Source organism: Ambystoma mexicanum, chromosome 3q, assembly GCF_040938575.1.
Source record: "Ambystoma mexicanum isolate Mex_15411 chromosome 3q, UKY_AmexF1_1, whole genome shotgun sequence".
NCBI classification, from domain to species: Eukaryota; Metazoa; Chordata; class Amphibia; order Caudata; family Ambystomatidae; genus Ambystoma; species Ambystoma mexicanum.
Window position 1 is genome coordinate 610,762,582 of NC_090926.1, and position 19,704 is coordinate 610,782,285.

General features: G+C 46.9%; 1 protein-coding gene across 7 annotated transcripts in view; it reads left to right on the forward strand.

Moving 5' to 3' along the window:
* The window catches only part of LOC138582827 (manganese-dependent ADP-ribose/CDP-alcohol diphosphatase-like), a 464,319-nt gene that overhangs the window by 360,723 nt on the left and 83,892 nt on the right, over positions 1 to 19,704 (forward strand). For all 7 annotated transcript variants that reach the window (XM_069654494.1, XM_069654497.1, XM_069654491.1 and 4 more), the window contains 2 exons: positions 2,433 to 3,076; positions 3,527 to 3,643. In XM_069654494.1, coding sequence (XP_069510595.1) covers positions 2,433 to 3,076; positions 3,527 to 3,643 — 761 coding nt within the window. The remainder of the gene's footprint in view (positions 1 to 2,432; positions 3,077 to 3,526; positions 3,644 to 19,704) is intronic.

Consider the following 19,704-nt stretch of genomic DNA (forward strand, 5'->3'; position numbering starts at 1 on the left):
AGAGAGGAAGCATTGGGCTTCAGGAGGAAGTTCCAGGGAGCACTTATGGGAAGTGGACGGACCGTCCTGGGGAGAGAGAGGAGGAACCTGTAGGCAGTCCTGCATACCGCCAGTGCTGTGACAAAGAGAGTACCCAGCAGTAAATCCTGCTATCCAGCCCGGTTTATAGTCATAATGTAGAAAAAAAAATGTCGACTTACAAAAATGTAGAAAAAAAAAAATGTAGAAAACAATAATGTCGAAAACCTATACATATAATGAAAAGAGTCAATTTTTAGAAAAAAAAATGTCGAAAAAAATGTCAATTAGCACTATCAATAAATAAATAAACAAGAAGAGTATCATTTACTAGGGGGCCCCCTCACCCAGCACCCCCGGCTACCCCACCTCCCCCCACCACCCTCTCACCCCTCATACTCAACACATTTTAATTATATATATATATTTATTTATTTCGAAAAAATTCTAAAAAATGTAGAAAAAATTCAACATTATTGTTTTTCGACATTATTGTTTCTAAAAAACAAATTCGACATTTTGACTTTCTACATTATTGCATTCTACATTATGACTGACCACCATCCAGCCCCTCACGAGCGTGGAGAGCAATCATCAGGAAGTCCTATTATCCATTTGTGCCTAAATGCAGAAATGTGCAAGCAGAGAATTCTGTTAACCGGGCCACACCGAGCTTCTGAATGAAAGAGGAGGTCCTCCCAACTGAGAGAGATGAACCACGCGGAATCTGTGGTTTCCGGAGAGCTCCAGTGCTGCACCAACAGGTGGGGCTTCGACAAAGGCGGGAACCCAGAGACTCCCAGGGCTGCTGAAGCAGGAAGCACACCGTCCACAGATCAGTGGAACCGACGACCAGACACAGACCCGACGAGGCGAAGAGCAGATGCCAAAGAGAGGCCCACGCAGTCCAAGGAGGTGACACGGAACTGCCTGGAACCTAGAATCCACCGCCCCACAGCAGGAGAGAAGGTACGTGCTTAGAAGTGCGGCTGGCAGGAGTGCAGAACGGAGGCCCAAATCAAGGACCACAAGAGCCCCACGCCCACAGGGGCTGGGGAGGTATAAAGCCCTGGTAGGGGGTGAGTCAATACCCAAAGGAGGAACAGGAAGTGAAAGTGAGCAAGGTTCAAGTCTGAGAATAGAAGAAAGAGCACAAGTAAGAAGACAAGAATGTAAGCGCTAGGATACAGGAGACTGGAACTTCAGACTGCAAACTGGAATCAAGGAACAGCAGAATGAACTATAGACCAGGAACAAGAAAACACAGGACTAGGATAACAAGGACTGAACTGCAGACTGATGAGAAGGAATATAAGGAACTGTAACTCTAAACTGGAATAACAAAGGCAGGACTGCAGACATATAACAAGGAAACTCAGGACTGGAATCTACGAAGGTAAAGCCAGGTAACAAAATATGGGCAAAGAGCAAGAAACTGTGGGCAGGGGACAAGATAATAGGTGGTAGAGAGCAAGGGGGTGCCGACAGGGAACAGAGGATTGCAAGCAGGGGAGCAGGCTGCAGGGAAGGAAACACAGGCATGCAGGATAGAAGGCAGGGGAGTGCAGGCAGAGTAGGAGGGCTGAAGGGCAGGAAGCACAGGGCACTGGAACAGAAGCAGGTTCTGGAAACAACAGTAACAGGACACAGCAGAAATCCAAGGATCAAAGCAAAAGGGGCTGACTGCAGTCTCAGTGCAAGAGCTCTGTGCCCCTGCAGACAGCTGCTTAAATACTGACCTGCCCTGTGCTGAAGCAGGCTCATTAGTAGCAGCACCCCAAGCACCACACGTGAGGCAACTCAGTAAACAACAAGATAAGAGAACTTTTGTTGAATCAACATTTATATCCCACAAGGGGATAGGCGTATATCCCTGAAAGAGCGACAAATACAGGGATTATCAAACTTTTGTTTTTTACCAGAACTTTGGTTTTCTTTGTTGTTGGACATTTTCTACTTGATGAAGAGCTGGGGAAGACTTTGGAACTCACAGTGAGGTTTAGGTCAGCGGGAACCAGCAATCAACAGCCTTAAAAGGGGGCGAGTGAACTCACACTAGGCGAATGCTAGGTCTTTTATTTTATCTTTATTCTTTGTAGACCGTGTGGAAAAAGGTTAGATAAGATTTGGACAAGAGGACATTTCTAGTTGTATGAAGACGTCCTGATGAGCAGTAGTTTATTTTGAAGAAGAGGGTACATATTTTAGAAAGTAGGGATCAGATTAGGGTTTTCTTTAGATTATTGAATAAAGAAGTGTTAAATCATCATCTTCTTGTCCGTCTTCTTTGTTTTAACTACTACAGTGCATTTACAATTTATTGAAATGTGCAGGTAGAATGTCTGAAACAGTAGCAATAACATTTGCAGAAGTGCAATCTTTTGTTTAAACAATGTTTTTATCTTCAATTGTAGGCTTCAGGAGACCTGTTTGAAAAGCATCTGCCTGGAGTGTGAAGAAAATAACGATGGTCCACAGCTATGCTTTACTTTTGGAGTTATAGCTGATATTCAGTATGCCGACAAAGGTGACGCTTTGAGCTTTTGGAAGACTGGAATACGATATTACAGAAACAGTTACCATCTCCTGCAAAGTGCAATCGAGGAGTGGAACAGTGAAGCTAACCAGCCTGGTTTCGTTCTTCAACTTGGCGACATTATCGATGGTGTTAACGTCAAGCTGAAAACTTCACAAAGTTCCCTGGACAAACTTCTGAGAGAAATCGAAAAAAGCAAGGCTCCATTTCATCATGTCTGGGGGAACCATGAATTGTACAACTTCAATAGAGATTATTTAATCCACTCTAAACTTAACACTAAAGTCCTTGAAGACACATCAGCATTGTGCTCAAGTACTTCACCAACTTGCAGCCCAAACAACAGTGACCCGATGCAATTTTATGCATATCATTTTAGCCCTTTTCCAAAATTTCGGTTCATTATCGTAGATACCTATGATCTTAGTATTCTCGGTCTAGATCGGACCAGTCGAAAATATCAACAGTCTTGGGATTTTTTAATGCAGGATGACAACCCAGAGAATGCCAACGACCTCAAAGGTATTTAAAAACACTATAATTACAATCCATTTTTAGAAGTAAAATGGGCTACCCTCAAAATTGCAGTGTGAAGGAGTTTAGCATGTTAGCATAATGAGCTTAAAGCCTCTGGTTGTGCTAATACTTTCAGTAGTGAAGTACCAACAATTATGTGCTTGTTTCTCCATTTCTTTTAATCCTCCCACCCACATTCTTTTTCACATGCATATTCTCTCCTTGTGCTACATATCTCTGCACCCCTTCCCACTCCGCTTTTAAGTTACATCTGTCACCACTAACCTTGCTTTGAAAACGACCCTTTGTTACTAAATGCAGCGGATACAAGCAATGCACCATGATTATGTAGGCAGTAGACAGGTAGAAGGTGATATACACCCAAAAGATCTCTTACTACACCATTCACTATATAATGATAATGTTCAATAGCAGTGCCGTTTTGTTTTTGTATAGACAGATGCGAGGAATACTGTTTGGAATTCAATGGAGGATTCAGCAAAGAGCAGCTAGAATGGTTGAATGAGGTCCTGACTTTCGCAGACCAGAACAAAGAAAAGGTTGTAATTGCTGGTGAGAATTTTTCTGTTTACTTGAACCTGTTCTGATTGCAGTATCCCTTGTTTCCCCCTAAAAAATAATAATAATTTCGAAATCGTAGCTGGCAGCAATTGGTAGAAGCTGTCTGGGATAAAGATTAGAATTTTTTTTGGAGGGCTGTGGTGCAAGGTTTATGGCAATAGAAGTCTTGTGTGGATGCAAACATCTCTGAGGAGGAGTGTGTAGCTCATTTCTCAGAAATGTTTATGGATATGCTGGATATATGCCTTCACTGAGGATAGAAGTAGTGGTAGGAATGAACATCATTGACACACTGTAATAGCCTCTGGTGAATCTGTCCCTTTGATGGGAGCCTTTACAGCCAGCACATTGTTTTTACAGAGGATACAATCCACAATGGGATTGACCATTTATCCAGGGGTAAGGTCCCCAGCTCAAATATGATTCGAGCTGAAATATTTACATATGGGCAAGGCTGGTAGGTTGAGTTATTCAGGGCACTTTTTCCAGTGTTTGTTGCAACTGGAGTGTACCTGGCTTCTTGGTCAAATTCAACCATTATGCCACTTTACAAGAAAGGTTGCACCACTGCTATAACTTCATATAGACTAATCAGTCTAATCAATATTGATTGATTGTAAAATCTTCAGCCATATTATACTATACTACCTGAACTAAACAACTGAATTGGTGAAAATGCAATCCTAAATTGGTATCAGAGCGCCTTTAGATCAGTTTAGATCACTTCTTTCTACCATTGATCACATCTTTAAGCTCTCACACCTGATAGATAATAAAGGACATGGAAGCATCAGGGCATTACATTTTGAGACCACTGTACAGGTTCGTTTTGGCCCCAATGGCCAACTGACTCAGAAGGTTCCAACAGCCAGGGGTTTAAAGAAGGTTGCCTGCTAGCACCTGTTCTTTCTTGCCTTTATATGAATGATTTGGTGCATTGTATTCAAGAGACATCTACAGTTGTTTCTTTTATTAGTCGTAAGGCTGTCCCGATGCTTTTGCATACTTCTACTAGCCAGGTCACCTGCTGCCCTCAAAGCTCATTTGAAAGCGGTGTCAGCATACTGCAGTCTGAATGATTTATCTTTATACAAGACCTAATGCAAAGTTAAGGTGCTTAACAGCCAGAGTAGCAGTAAAAACAAGGCACGTTATAAGTTTGAGGGCAAATGGATTAAATTACTAAATTACTTATTGGTTTAAATAACAAACACAATAAATCAAACAAAATAATAACATGCACCTTTTAAACAGAAGACATAAGACTCAAGACTAAATCATGGCCACATTCTCGGAAATCCTACGTGCAAATACATCCGTATGTTGCTTAAGTGCTTCCCTTCGTATGTTAGGAGCTACTGAGTCTCGCGCGCTTCCGATTTCCCCCACACTCTGGAGGCTTTGATGGGGCAGCCTCTTGCATTATAATTTCTGTGTTCCATCATTGCACATGCGTCCATATCAGCTGCCCGTTGGTCCAGGGTCGGAGAGTCTGGTGCGCCCCATTTTTGCACAATGTTCCGTTTCATCAGTCCTGCTGCCGTGGATAGGAAAAGCCCTTCCCATTTATTAACAACGTTTTCATCTGGTACTCGCAGTATCAGCATCCTCGGGTTCAGCGATATGTTGCGGGCCAAAACATTAGTTAGTACATTGCAACACTCATTCCAGAAGGCTTGGATTTGGGGGCATTCCCAAAGGATGTGAATAAAGGTTCCCTCCTCCTCGCCACATCGGAGACAGTTCGGGTTTGGGGCCCGTTTCCAGCCATGTAGCATCGTTCTAGGAAAATATATTCAATGCAGGATTTTTAATTGTACCAGGCGAAGTCTAGAAGAGATAGCAATCTCCCGAGGGTGCATTAGTACCTGTATCCAGTCTTCTGGATCTATGGTGCCCACATCTCTTTCGCATTTAGCTTTAAGATTAGAGAGTTCAGGGGTGGCAAAGGAGGGTATGGCATTGTACAGAGTGGAGGTGCATTTAGTGGGAATATATGCTGGGAGAATATTATGTTCTATGGGTGTGCTTTCAGGTACAGTGGAGTCTGCCGGGGTGTGCGTCCTCAAAGCATCAATTCATTGTATATAGTGGTATTGTTCAGTTGCTGGGATTTGGAATTTCAATTGTAGGGCGTCAAAGGAGGCCAGTTTCCCATCTACTAGGACATCCCCGATTTTCGGGATCCCGGCCTCGTGATGTGCTTGCCTCCAAATCACTGCAACTGTGTTGCGGTTGTCTGTAACGGGGGTCTGTTAAGGGGCTGATAGAGCAGATGTAGTGGATCTTTGTCATGGATAGCGGCAAGCTCGGCCCTTATATGTGTGAGTCCCCGATCTCTGTGAAGCAGGTCGTTGACCACTGCTAGTTGAGATGCCCAATAGTAGGTCTGGAGGCAGGGTACTCCTATACCTCCCTCCCAAATCGATCTTTGCAGAGTGGTCAGTGCGATGCAACGCTGTCCCCCTCCCCATATGAGCTCTCTAAGGAGAGTCTCGAGTCGGTCAAATTCGGGGTCCGGGATCTTGAGCGGGGCGTTTGTAAGACGTATAGGAATCTTGGTAGGGTCATCATTTTAAACAGGGCAGCCCTACCCATAAGTGGGTGAGGAACTTCCAGTGGCGAACATCGTTTGTGAATCGGTCCACAATTGGTTGAAGGTTATGAGTTGCGTAGGATGTTAAATCCCCAGATGCCCAGATTCCCAAGTATCAGAAGCTATGCTGTTCAATTTTATATGGGCAGGTTTGGGAGACAGTTTGCGCACCGCCCTTTACCAGAAAGAGGATAGATCTCCCCCAGTTGATTCTCAGCCCACTGAATTCACCAAAACGGGTGAGCATCTGTGTCACTATGGGGCAGGTCCGGATTGGGTCTCCCAAATACACCAAGACGTCAACGGCATACAAAGACGCCCTATCTTCATATCCTTCCGGCCATCTGAATCCCATCCAGGCCTCGCTCTGAGGAAGCCCCAAAGCGAGGGTCTCGATCGCAAGAGTAAAGAGGAGGGGTAAGAGGGGGAATCCTTGCCTTGTTCCTTTACCGAGGGAGGTAAGGCCACCCATTTACTTTTACCTCTGCCTGAGGGTTTGTATACAGCAATTGCACCCATCCCAGAAAGGGGTCTCCAAATCTCATTTGTCGCATAGTTTCCCACAGGCTGTCCCATCGGACAAGATCAAATGTCTTCTCGAAGTCGATTGCTAATAGTGCAAGGGGCGTGTCTATGATGGTGGCCCGCTCCAGCAATAGGTGGAGGCGACGTATGTTCATTTGTGTCGACTTGTGTGGCATAAAGCCACATTGGTCCGGGTGGACCGGGGAAGGGATGACCGATTGTAGCTGATTAGCTAAGAGTTTGGCGAGGATTTTGGCTTCGGTATTAACGATATGGGCCTGTAAGAGGCGCATTGTTCAGGGGGTTTGCCCGGTTTGGGAATAAATTACCAAATAACTTGACAGTTTCACGTATTAGAGGGTGTCCTTTCATTGATTCTGTCAAGGAAATCCCAGATACATCCTGCTATGCAAAAAGCGGCAGTGGACGCACAAGCAATCGTAAAACTAGTGAAGAAGCATAATGACGATGGTGAGCCCGAAGTTGAGAAGGTCTTTCAAGCAAAGCTTTGTGGCGCAGTGGCATATATGGAGGTTTGGGTATAGACTCTCTCTGTGTAGAAATATGTGACTTGTGAGAAACCGAAGGGTGTCTCACCTACTAGTCCCCGGGGATCTCTCTCTCCCCAGTGGGCAGGGCACGGCCATCACATTTGGATCCAGACCAGTGCGGGAGGATCACCTGGATGAGCGGTTTTAGGGGAGTCGGGGTGAGGCGACCGATGGTGAGACACAGTATTCCCCCTGACCCGTCCTATTTTATAGATGTATAGATTCTCAGATGTCCTCGCTCCTTCCCCCCCCTTCTACGCAAACACTGGCCCTGGAAGTGGCGACTGAGAGTAAAGAGGCTGACCCTTGCATACCTCATTGGACTTGTCCCGCTAATTGGGTCAGACAAAGACTGGCATTTGACTTTAAATGCATACATCTGATACCAATTACCTCTCCTCACACAGATAAAAGGCAGAATATAGAGACACACTCAGAGTAAGGTGGAACACGAGCAAGGGCAGAAGGTAAACGTGCTGGAGCAGAGCAAAAGGTAAAGAACCCCAGGAGTTCCCTGCAGGAGGTTGTTGCCTCCAAAAGCCTGCGAAAGACACGTGGAGAAGGCCAATTCCCAGACAAGAAGACTGCATTGTGTTTCAAGGACGCCAGAGACCCTCTCAGGTGAATGAAGAGTTGGGGAGGCAAAGCCAAGCCTGTGGTACTAACCTTGACTTGTGAACTACAAAGACAAGTAAGAATTGCACACAGCCGGTGAGTTGGCAAGTGACATGTAAGACCGGTGTGGGTTAAGGGAAGATTGAAGTTGCAACCGTATATCACTTAATTGAAGGCTGCACGCGTGTGGATAAGACGTGAAGAAAGGCAGACCTGTGATGCACTTTGAATTCCTGATAGCTGTGAAACCAGCGATACTGAGTAGCAGAGTGATCCGGTGAAAGGAAGTAGCCCACTAGAAAGTCTCTGTGAAAGGTGAAATGTTTTTGTTTGATAAAGTGAATGAACTATAAAAAGCAAAGTGATCAAAATGAACCCTAGGAAAAAGGGGGCGGGGGGGAGTAAAAAGGTGAATGTTGAACTTATTTGCTTATGACATCGAACAGTGTGAGCTGAAATGAAAGTCGAAGTGGTCCTGCAGAGCTCTGTAGTAAAAGCCACGCACATTCGAAAGTCTTCAACATTAGGAAAAGGTCTGAGCCCGACTGAGGGATGTTAGGCAGAAACCTGTGCAGTTCCCTTAGGGACCACTGCAAAATATTTAAGACTACAGGTGTTTGGCAGTAAACCCACTTGGTAGCAGTCTGTACCACATAGATTCACTTGGTAGCTGTGGCTGAGCAGTCAGACTTCCCTCAAGAAGAGTTAGGCAGTATACAGAGCATACAAAATAGGTACAGAAATACAGTAGTACAAGCAAACACTGACCAGATCTTGGGTGTAAAAGTATATACTTATTTATTTAACACACACTTATTAAACACACTAGCACTAAATTGGTAAGATAAGTTCAAAACACAATCACTATTATCATATGTACATCCCTGATTACTTGTTGGACAAGTCTCATTTAACACCACTTATTTCCATACAGAGGGGAGCGCTTAACGTTCAATGGCACTCCAACAAGTGAAATAAAAAGGGAAGGAAAAGCAGAATTATGGAAGCATACACACTAAACACTTTTTAAAGAACCACAGCAAGTTTAGGAAGGCACAGTCTACTGGTGAGCAAGGAAGTTTAGGTGCCAGGCCCACTTTCAAGGGAGCCAGGCGGAAGATGCCCAAGATCAGACAGTTACACAGAGTCTTCGAAGTTTGTGGAGGTAGTTCGGAAAAGGTTTAGTTCAGTGCAGAAAAGTTAGTTAAGGTGTCCCAGGCTAACCCAGGTTCGAGAGACGAGGATTTAATACACCCCGTTCAAACGGTTGCAAGGTAAGCCAGGCGGAACACTGTACCTTGAATGGAGAGGATCCTCCAGCGGGGGTAGTTGTTCCTGGCAGTGGGTGCAAGTTGCAGCGTCGTCCAGAGGAAGAGAAGACCTCGTCGTGGAGGAAGAATGAAGGCTGTTGCACTGCCAGGGAAGAAATCAGCCGCAGAGTTCTCCGGTACAAAGGTACTACCCTTTCGGTTTGCGGTAGTGGTGAAAACGTGGTATCCCGGTTGCCGGGGTGCTTGGCACAGGCAAGGCGGCCACGAGATGCTCCAGGAAGGTGAAAAGAAGGTAGACTGGTTATCCCCACCAGTCGAATGAAGAAGACTCTTCGGGCTGGAGATCTCCTCTGTCGTTGGGAAAAGTGGTGAGACGGTTCAGCAGGGCTCCACCGGCGGTGTCGTCGTTGCAGGCCGGCTCAGCTTCTCCCTCCTCGGATTCTTAGGTCCTGTGGCGACTTCTCAAGTTCCAGTCCCCAAAGCCCTGCTTTTATGCAGCACACCCCCATTCACTCAGCCTAGCTGTCAATCAAACATGCTAAGTGGTGAGCCGGCCGGCTCACCACTTGGGCCAATCACACAAGAGTGCGACTTGAGTTGCCAAGGTAACTCAGTCCAGGGTGCCTAAACCCCCTCCCACACCCCCTGTGTTACCCAGACAGAGTGGCACCACTTTTGGAGGCTTCTGTGGAGAAGCCCGCCAAAAGGTGGAACAAAGGGCAGAGACATGCCCCCTCGAACAACAGTCCCCCGGGGCAATCGAATTGCCCCGACCAGTACGTCCACAATATGATGGTTTGTACTGGTTTTTGTTCATAATTTGGGACTAGCAAAGCCAATGGTGACTTTACATGCCCTGGGAGACAGTAGTCAGTCCCAGGGTATGGAGTCTATGTTGGGGGGTCGCTACGACACCCCTGGGTTACGGCACGGAGGGTGCTGTGTAACCCACATCAAAAAAACACATGAAACCCTATGGAGTAAAAGACCCATAGCCCAGAAAACACATGGAAAGTTAAAGGAACACCTCAAATCATGTCTAAGAGTGGGAGCAAAAGAATCTCACTCTTAGCTGGAGAGAAATAAACCCCAAAAATCCAGCAAAGCTGCTGGGGGACTCACTAGGTTTGGGAAATTAGCCTTACAGAGAATTCTCCCTAACAAGGGAGACCGGAAGTGTAATAAGTGTGGAGAAGAGAACCCCTGCAAGTGTTGTGCTGTGAAGGGTCCAAACCCGACAGAGGGAGGCATACGTGAACATTTTGCTTTGAAAAGTCTGATCCCGACTGAGGGAGACCTACGTGAACTTTTTGCTTTGAAAGGTCTGAGCCCGACTGAGGGAGGCCGGCGTGAACCTTTTGTTGAATCGTGCTTTGAAAACTGGAAAGAGAGACTTTAACATCGAAGGCCAGGTGGTCCCTGATCCACGTTTTGAACTGCCTTTGTTTTAAGAAACCTGACCCAGAATGTATCATCCTGTCTACGGGACCGCCTTACTCCGTGCTCTCTAACATGGGGAAGAGAGCTGACTCAGCCACATTTATTCTTTTTTTAACTTTATTTAAATAGGTTCATGTACACAACAATAGTAAACAAGTGCACCAGAATGTTGACATAGAGAATGAGGACCCAGCAGTACAGTCTGTTTTCACGCATTTAGTCCATATGTAAAGGCTCACCCGTATCCCACACCCTCTCAAGCCAAAAATGAACGCTTTCCCCAGCATCCTCGGAGTCACCGTAGCAGAATAACATGCATTTTCTGAGCATTTCTCCATAGTATGATCCACTCTCTTCAAACCTCCTACTCCCTTGAAAACAACATCATCCGTACTGGGTCCCAAATATCTGAAGGTCGGGAACCCGAAGGTATAGTCCTGCTCCAAGTCACAACACCATACCAGGTCCCTTAACCATTTAAACAGTGTTGGAGCTTTGAGGCTCGCCCAATGCATAAGTATACAACGTTTTGCCAGTAACATACAGATAGATGTAAGGAACTCATGGTGGAAACAGTAAAGACAGACACAAGTGATCACAGTTCAAGGGGGTTTATTAAACTGTAAATGCAGGGTGGAAAAACACCTAAGCTAAACCAAAATCTAAGATGAGAGCAAGCGTCAACCATCAAATGAAAAATAAGGCAGACCTTGTGGCGTTGTGTCAAAATTAAAAGGCCTATACTAAAAAGACCTACTGCCAATTCCTTACAGCAAAATAATAAAATAGTGTGGGATAGGGTTTCAATAAAAAAAGTGTTCACAAATAATAAGTCAGGATAAAATTGCCAGGGTTCTCCCTTCCCCACATTTTCAGCACGGGACAAGGTGGGTTTCCTGAGCACAGCACACACTCAAACTTTCCCAGCACTAGCTGACAGTTCCGCATCAGCTGTCGGGTTCTTCGAGGGCCAAGTCTTGCTTCAGTAAAAAGTCTCTTGCTTTCGAGGCCTGATGCAGCCAACAAACAAACTCAAATTTCTGCTTAACATATACCTTGGTTGAGGGTTTCACCTCTGGGCCCCTCTCTTCCGGGTGCAAAACCTTCACAAAATCGTATTCAACAACTCAATTCATATTCCAAGATGGCGGCGATGAGAGGACGTGCCTGAGCCCAGCTCCGTCCTCTCCCCTCCAGGCCGCGACAATAAAGCACATCAGCAGACGAAGCAGCGCCAAACGGCTCTGCAGAATAGAGAACAAGCGCACCACACGTTAGCCTCGGAACAGAGTAAGCAATACTCATCCAGGCGCCAGACACTGCGAGGGGGAGAATAGCCTGTCGCGGCCACTACCCCAGCCCTGGTAGGCAAGGAGGAGCATAACAAGGCCCTGCGGAGAGTGGCGGGAAGTGTCGCCCGGCGCCCCAGAAGTTGCCGGCACAAATCCAAGAGGGGCCCGGGGGGGGGGGGGGTGGAAGCAGCAACAGGAAACCGGGACCACCAAAGTCCCAGTGGAAGAGCGGAGCAGTAACCACCAGCACCCGACGGCACCAGATAGCGGGCAACCGCAGACGTGGGAGGCGGGAGACCCCCTCAACGTCCCTAGCAGCGGCTCACAGGCCCGACACGGGACAGCAATGGAGTGCGGAATCTACGAGGGGCCACTGCCTCAGCCCGGAAAGATAAGGTGGAGCTTTATAACGCTCAGCGGAGAGAAGCGGGAAGAGTCACCCGGCGCCCCAGAAGCTGCAGACACCAGTGCGAACGAGCCCGCAAAAGCAGCAAATGGGAAACGAGACCAGCAAAGCCCCGGAGGAAGAGCGGAGGACTAAGAACCAGCACCCGATGGCTCCGGAGTGCGGGCAACCGAAGACGCGAGAGGCGGGAGAGCAGCTTGGCCAGCAGACGCCCGACAACCATCAGGCGTCCACAGTGGACATACACTGCGTACGGGGACCCAGACCGGAGAAGGACATCCGCCTGATCAGGAACCAGCCACTGGAGCGACCCGGTTGATGGACAGAGCGCCTCAAGGAAGAAAGGTACGACTCGGGTGAGGTCTGGACGGAGGGGGAGGGAGCCAAAAGGAGGGCCATAACACGGGAACGAGCCCGAGCAGCCCAGTAAATGCAATCCTCCCCTCTCCACCTCACAAGTCTCAAGGGGCCGGGGGGGTTAGGAACCCTGCTTTCCGCCTCCCCCTACACATTCCCCCCACACGGTCAAGAGGGAGACATCCCAAGAATAAACAATCCAGGCCCACCATCCCCCAGAAGGCGAGATAAGGGGGCTGCCTCCTCCCAACTTCAAGCATGAATCGCACTGCTCCGGCACGAGGACTGCTAGGCGTCCTCGTGCCGGCGGGTGTTAGGAGGAGCATTCTTCACCTCATTGGTACAAGGACGGTGTAACAGAGGATAGGTTCTTCCCTCTCCATTCACCCGAAGCCTACTTCACCCTGCAGTACCCACTCTTGGACATATGGTAAGGTGTTGTGTTGCGTGTCTTGTTTTGTCATTCTGCTAATTTCCTCAGTTAATTCACCTCAATTATTATCCGGTTATCCATTTCATAGGATACACTTGTTACTTATCTCAGGAACATAGATCTTAATACTGGAACATTGCCTACTACCTACAGCCGCTCATGAAGCCACACAACAAAATCTTCTCGAATTTCGTGCCAGTATGCAACCCACTGGGGCAAGCACCTCGGGGACTGCAGCACCTAGAGCTTCTGCCCCAAGCGGTCCTCCCAATAGACAGGAAGGGACCCCTGTGTTCATGGCTGCTCAGTTCCCTCTTGCTCCACTGGAGCGTTTTCATGGTGACCCTAAACATTACCGTACCTTCATCAATCAGTGTAAACTACACTTTCTGTACCGACCTTCCTCATTTCCAGATTCTACCACCAAATCAGCTTTAATTCTGTCCTACTTAGGTGGTACAGCAGCAGTTTGGGCCATTCCGTTGCTGGAACAGGAAAGTCCATTGCTTCATAACTGTGACGCATTAATCACGGCCATGTCACGGGTATTCGATACCAGATACAAAACCCAAGCTAATGATCTGGAGCTCTTGTCTTTGCAGCAAAGGGACACCCCTTTACTGGCTTATCTTGCTCGTTTCAATCAGTTGGTCGCAGAGACAGGGTGGCCTGATGAAAAGAAGGCTGCTTTGTTTTATAAGGGTTTGTCGGACACGTTGAAAGATGTCGTAGCCACGGTTCCGGTGGTGTCCTCCACTGTCCCCGAATTATTGGACCTTGTTTTGCAATTAGACACCCGCAGGTCGGGAAAGAAGGCCGAGAAAAGAGGCATATTTCTCGCTCCGCCTCCTGTTCATGTACCATCCGTGGTGGAGGGGGAACCCATGCAGATCGGGGCAATTCAGGGTCCTTTGTCCTTCGAGGAAAGAGAACAATGCAAGAAGAACAATTTGTGTTTCTATTGCGGTTCCGCTGAGCATTTCCTCAAAGATTGCCCGAAAAAACCTAAGAAGAAGGGAAACGCCAAAGCCCGCCAATAGAGGGAACCCCTTTGTCGAGCAAGAATCATCAGGGTTCCTGCTTATCAGTACCTTTTGTTTTACATGCTAAGTTGACTGTTCAGTCTGGGAATTCATGGTCGGTTCAGGCTGTTTTGGACTCTGGCGCTACCGGAAACTACATTGATGCACAATATGTACAAGACTGGAACATCCCGGTCACCCACAAGGACCATCCCGAGCTTGTCAATGCCATGGATGGTACCACATTCTTATCAGGACTGGTCACGGAACGTACCATCACCCTTGTCATGACCCTCGCCTCGGGACATGTGGAGGAGATACATTTTGTTGTTATTGCGTCACCTCAATTCAAACTCATTCTAGGCTTGCCATGGTTAGTGCTGCATATCCCCTTGGTGCACTAGCAATCCGGTGTAGTCAGGTTCACATCTAGTAATTGTGGAAATCACTGTTTCCCTTCCAAATCCGAAATGACCAGTCCATGTTTTCCGTTGTTGGATGCATCTACAGTGATAGGGGGTGTTGCCTCTGTTCCTCTACCCAAGGAATACGAAAGGTTTCGGGATGTCTTTGATAAGGTGGAGGCAGAGAAGTTACCACTGCATCGCCCTTACGACTGTCCCATTGATCTTGTGGAAGGGGCCAGGATTCCCTCAGGGGGTTTATTCCCCGACACAAAAAGAGAATGTGGTTCTGAAAGAATATCTGGACAAAGCCCTGGAAAGCGGTTTTATGCGTCCATCTCATTCACCGGCTGCTATTCCCCTCTTCTTTGTGCCCAAGAAGGAGGGGGATCTGCCTCCATGCATTGATTATCAGGAGCTCAATGCTGTGACCATACATAATCAATATCCAATACCTCTCATATTGGTTTTGCTAGAACAATTGGGTACCTCAGAATACTTCACAAAATTGGATCTCAGGGGTGCTTACAATCTCGTCAGGATGAAGGAAGGGGATGAGTGGAAAACGGCCTTTAAAACCAAATATGGCCTGTTAGAGTACTTGGTTATGCCATTTGGACTTGTAATGCCCCGGCCAACTTCCAGAGGTTCATAAATGATGTACTGAGCGACATGCTTGATAGATATGTAGTTGTTTATCTGGATGATATCCTGATATATTCTCCATCATACCAAGAACATGTCGAGCATGTATCTACTGTCCTACAACGATTAAGAGAAAACAGTCTGTATGCTAAACTTGACAAATGTTTGTTCCATGTAAAGAACTGGAGTTTCTAGGATATGACATCACTAACATGGGAATCAAGATGAGCGATATCAAAGTGAAGGCCGTGATGGAGTGGCCACCACCTACCTCAGTTAAAGCCTTGCAGTCGTTCCTCGATTTCGCAAACTTTTACCGGTGTTACGCTCACCTGGTATCCACGGGGACACCCTTATGCCCTGGTTGCCGGATTCGCCCTGGACCCTTCCCGATTCCTGATGGTGCCTTCTATGGAGGTCGGGCCTTGTGATGTCTGGCGTGCTCTCCGTCCTGCCTTCTGTGCAGGGGCGCGTAGTTTTCTGCGGGTTTGAGCGACCGAGTTAACTTCACTGGTGCTAACCCATTCAAGTGTCTTTAAGGAGGTAAGTGTAGTTATAGCAGTCTTAAAATGTCCTTGCTTTCCTTTCTTGCGATTAATGTCTTTTCTTAATATATTCCCCCTTAGGTGCACAGAGTTTGGTAGATGCGCTGCTTGGATCATGCTCCTACCAGGATGATGGACGCAGGAGTGTATGATGGATGGTAGGTTAAGCGCGAAGTGCGGCACGGTAATGTCTTCTTTTGCTAACCTGTATTCTTTATTCCTTTTCAGGTCGCAATGGTCTTTCTGGGCGTGTGAAGATTTCCGAGCGGAACCGGCCATGAAATGCCCAGCCAGGTGAGGTTCTCATGATTACTGCAGTAAATGCCGTGAGTAACCTGTTTTAACGTTGTCCTTCTTTCTCTCTCCCTCCAGGTGCTTCGTTCCGGTGCGTGCGTGGTGTCCCGATGATGCTGCCGACTGGATGGAAGACCGCGAGCAGCAGGAAGACGGATAATCGACGGATGGAAAGTTTCAGGTAAGCAGAGACTGCTAATGATGTTCTTTTGTCTCCTCTGCAGGTCCGTTGTTCAAGGATCGCCGGGTTCTGGTCTCTGGACACGATGAGCGTCACGCTGCTGGCTGCAGAATAACGCAAAGCATGTTCTGTAACTTGGGTGCGGTTTATATAGATCTCTAGTAAAGTAGTCCTGGTAAAGTAGTCCGGGCTACCACACCCAAAATACTGCACCGCACAGTTTGGTTCTAGGAACTAGACTGTGTGGATGCCTCCATGTTGGCTGCAGGCCTCCAATGAAAAAGTAGTCCCTTCAAGACGGTGTCACAATCTGAACATGAGCCTGGCGCCAGGACTGACTCCAGGAGAGTCCATGAGGATAGTGCAAGGCCCTTGGGGCCCCAAGTGAACCTTGAGTCTTAACCCTACCTGGCATGTGACCATGCCAGGGGGTTTTGGGTCACGGGTCGTGACAGCACTCCCCCCCCCAAGACCCCTCCTAAGGTGATTCTCCTGCCTGGTCCAGGTTTGGCTGGAAAGTTTCGATGAAATATTGTAATCAAACGCGGTGCATGAATGTTCTCACTAGGTGTCCAAGATCTGTCTTGAGGGCCGTAACCCTTCCAATCGAATAGATAGTATAGTTTGGATCTGGTATATTTGGAATCCAGGATTTCTTTCACTTCGAATTCGGGTTCTCCATCGATCATTATGGGTTCAGGTTGTGGCTTAACTCGTGTACCGGGTTGTACTGGTTTTAGAAGTGAGACGTGGAATACTGGGTGAATTTGCATGTTGGCTGGTAATGTTAGTTTAACAGCTGCTGGGTTGATGATGGCTTGAACAGAATAAGGTCCCAAATAGCGAGGACGAAAAGTCTGGGTTCCTTTTAGAGGTATATATTTTGCGGCTAGCCAAACCCTGTCTCCTGCCTGATAGTCAGGGGCCTTTTTCCGAAGTTGGTCAGCAAACCTTTTTTGCTTGTTCTTGGCTTGGATTAACTGTTCTGTTGCCTTTTTAAAGACCTGAGTGATGTTTGCATCAAGAGTCTTTACTGCCGGCATTTATAGCCTGGGAGGGCTGTCTAGTTCGGAAGTACGTGGATGTCTGCCGTAGAGGGTGTAGAAAGGTGTTTGACCAGTAATAGAATGCAATGAATTGTTGTAAGCATATTCGGCTATCCATAATAGATCTCTCCAGGTTCCTTCAACCCGGAGCAGCATGCACCGTAGGTATTGTTCGAGAGTCTGGTTGGTCCTCTCTGTTTGACCACCCGGTTGGGGGTGATGGCTGGTGGATAGCCGGATGTCGATTTGAGCCATAGAGCAGCACTTTTTCCCGAAGTTAGATATGAATTGGCTGCCTCGATCAGAGACCAGGACTGAAGAGAATCCATGCAGTTTGATAATGTTTTCCAGGAACACTTTTGCTAGATGAGATGCATCCGGGAGGCCTTTGAAAGGGATAAAGTGTGCCATTTTAGAAAATAAGTCTACTACTACTAAAATGGTGTTGAACCCTTGGCTGGGAGGCAAATCGGTAATAAAGTCGAGAGAAAGTGTGTTCCATGGTGCAGGAGGAATTTCTAATGGTTGCAGGAGGCCAGCTGGTTTTTGTTTTAGTGACTTGTTTTGTGTACACACCCCACATGACTGAACATGTTGGATGACGTCTCAACGCCAAGTGGGCCACCAATAATTGCATTTCACTTTGGCTAGGGTTATGGCAATTCCTGGATGACCTTCTATCAAAGAATCGTGATAGTCTGAAATGATTTGTTGTTGTTGTAGCTCTGTTTTAGGCACATACAGGCGTTCATCAAAATATGGCAGTTGATTTTTAACGGTGTATTGTTTTCCTTTGGTATGCCATTCCAGTAATTTGTTCGGGGTTATTTCACATTGGATCACGTTTCTAAGCTCAGTTTGTGTTAGAGCTGTGGTGAGGCCAAAGAGCTTGTCTTCAGGTATAATGGCTACTGGATCTGGGGTTGCATATACTTCCTCATCGATGCCCATGCGAGATAGTGCGTCAGTTTTCCCATTTTTTACGCCTGGTCGATAAGTGATTACGTAGTCAAACTCGGCGAAGAAAAGGGCCCATCATAATTGGCGTGAGGATTGTGCTTTTGCTGTTTTTAAATATTGTACGTTCCGATGATCTGTGATTACTGTGACTGTATGCCTGGCCCCCAAGAGGTAATGTTGCCATGCCTTGAAGTCGGATTTTATAGCAAGCAGTTCCTTATCGGTGATGGCATAATTGAGTTCAGGGGGTGTGAATCTTCGCGACCAGAAGGCCACGGGGTGCAATTGGCCAGTTTTAGGGTCCCTCCGAGAAAGAACCGCCCCCATAGCCATACTGGAGGCATCCATTTCCACGATGTAAGGAAGATCCGGACGAGGATGTCGTAAAATCGGAGCTGAGGTGAACCTTTCCTTAAGTTCTTGGAAGGCCTTTTCGGCGTTTTATGTCCACATGAATTTTTTATTGTTTTTTCCTAGAAGTAACGTGATCGGATGCACAATCTGAAAGAAGTCTGGAATGAACCGACGGTAGAAGTTTGCAAAGCCCAGCATGCTCTGGACCCCCTTTAACGAGGTCAGAGAAGGTCATTTAAGAATGGCATCCACCTTGTGTACATCCATTCGGAGTAAAAATTAAACCAAGAAATTCTACTTCGGTTACGTGGAAAAAGCATTTTTCAAGTTTTGCATATAGTTGATGTTGGCGCAGTTTGGCAAGGACAGCGCGGACATGCTTGACATCGTCTTGTTTCGAGGTTGAATAAACTAGGATGTTGTCTATGTAGACCAGGGCGCATTCATCGATCAATTCCCTTAGGACGTTTTTCAAAAAGTATTAGAATGCCGCCGGGGCATTACAAAGTCCGAAAGGCATTACCTGGTACTCAAACAACCCATATTTGGTACGGAAGGCCATTTTCCATTAATCTCCTTTTTTAACTTGGACCAGGTGGTACTCTCCTCTGAGGTCTAACTTAGTATAAATCTGGGCATCTTTGACTTGATCCAGCATCTCGGGAATAAGTGGCAGGGGGTAACGGTTTTTCACAGTGATCTGGTTCACGGCGCGATAGTCAATACATGTTCTCAAGTCCCCTTCCTTCATTGGTACGAAGAATAGGGGACTGGCTGCCGGTGATTTAGATGGGCGAATGAACCCATTTGCCAAGTACTGGTCTGGATAAGATTTTAGATGCTGGTTTTCTGGTTCTCTGAGCGCATAGATTCTGCCACAAGGGATCTGTGCACCAGGTATGAGGTCAATCTGACAGTCATAGGACCGATGCGGCGGTAGTGTATTGGCTTGTTCCTTCTGGAACACATCCTGGAAATCTTGGTATTCTTCACAGGGAGAGTACTAGTTGCGCCAAGTGTAGATATGCCGATTCTAGGACTCGTAGGAACATTGAAACTGGATTTGTTTTCCTGGAAATAGCAGGTGGAAGCGCAATCACGAGGAAAAGTCAATT